Source organism: Phaethon lepturus, unplaced genomic scaffold (assembly GCF_000687285.1).
Source record: "Phaethon lepturus isolate BGI_N335 unplaced genomic scaffold, ASM68728v1 scaffold39403, whole genome shotgun sequence".
In the NCBI taxonomy this organism is placed as follows: Eukaryota; Metazoa; Chordata; class Aves; order Phaethontiformes; family Phaethontidae; genus Phaethon; species Phaethon lepturus.
This window is the reverse complement of record NW_010531894.1, coordinates 11,697-12,494: the sequence shown is the minus strand read 5'-3', so window position 1 is coordinate 12,494 and position 798 is coordinate 11,697. Positions and strand designations below refer to the sequence as shown.

Here is a 798-nt window from a genome sequence, read left to right as displayed (position 1 = left end):
GGGGTGAAGCCTGGCTGGGGGGCTGGCTCTGGGGACCCAGAGGGCTGGTGCTGCAAAATGCTGCCTGCTCTGGCACGTATGGATTGCTGGTGGGCTTGGAGACTGGCAGTGGGGTGTTTTTTTGTGGTCCCCATTGGGGTACCTCTGGCAAGCAAGTGTCAACCCTTGTTGCTGCAGTCTAGGAATGAATGCCCTTCTCCAGGCATGCAGGTTAGTTTCCTGTTAAAATATTTCCTAATTAAACCTCCCTACTTAGGCAGCAAAAGGTACTGTTGTTTAAGCTGCAATGCTGCATTACAGTCAGCATTGTCGGGTCCAGCTGGGTACGTTCCCCATATTAACCAGCCAGGTTTCCAGACGTGCCTTATGCCTCCACCTCCCGGCTCTGTGCCCTTCCCAGCTCCTGTTGGGCAACCGAGGCACATGCGACCCAGGGCTTCTCCTGGCAGGAGGGAGCTGAAACCAAGCAGAGGGCTGGGAATGGTTCCCAAAGACTCCTATTTCTCTTTCCTACAAAAGCTGATGCTCATGGACATGTTCCTTTCTTTTCTCCCTTGCAGTGAACACCTACCTCTTCATGATGCAAGCCCAAGGCATCATGATTCGTGACTCAGGTGTATGAGCAGGTGGTCCGCAGTGCCTATGCCAAGAGGAACAGCAGCGTGAATGACTCAGGTATTTCTTGAATAACTGTCATTTTGATCAAAGGTTCCATCTCTATTGTATATGAGTTGACTTGAACCACTCTCACTTGAAGGAATTAATTTATGCTGGTAAATGCAGGGTGGGAATTTTGAT

General features: G+C 50.5%; 1 protein-coding gene across 1 annotated transcript in view; it reads left to right on the top strand.

Annotated features, from left to right (window-relative positions):
* Positions 1 to 560: 560 nt before the first annotated feature.
* Positions 561 to 798, top strand: part of B4GALT5 (UDP-Gal:betaGlcNAc beta 1,4- galactosyltransferase, polypeptide 5) — a gene marked incomplete at its 5' end in the record, with an annotated part of 11,110 nt that continues 10,872 nt past the window's right edge. Inside the window, 2 exon segments of the mRNA XM_010284703.1 lie at positions 561 to 609; positions 611 to 675. Coding sequence (XP_010283005.1) covers positions 561 to 609; positions 611 to 675 — 114 coding nt within the window.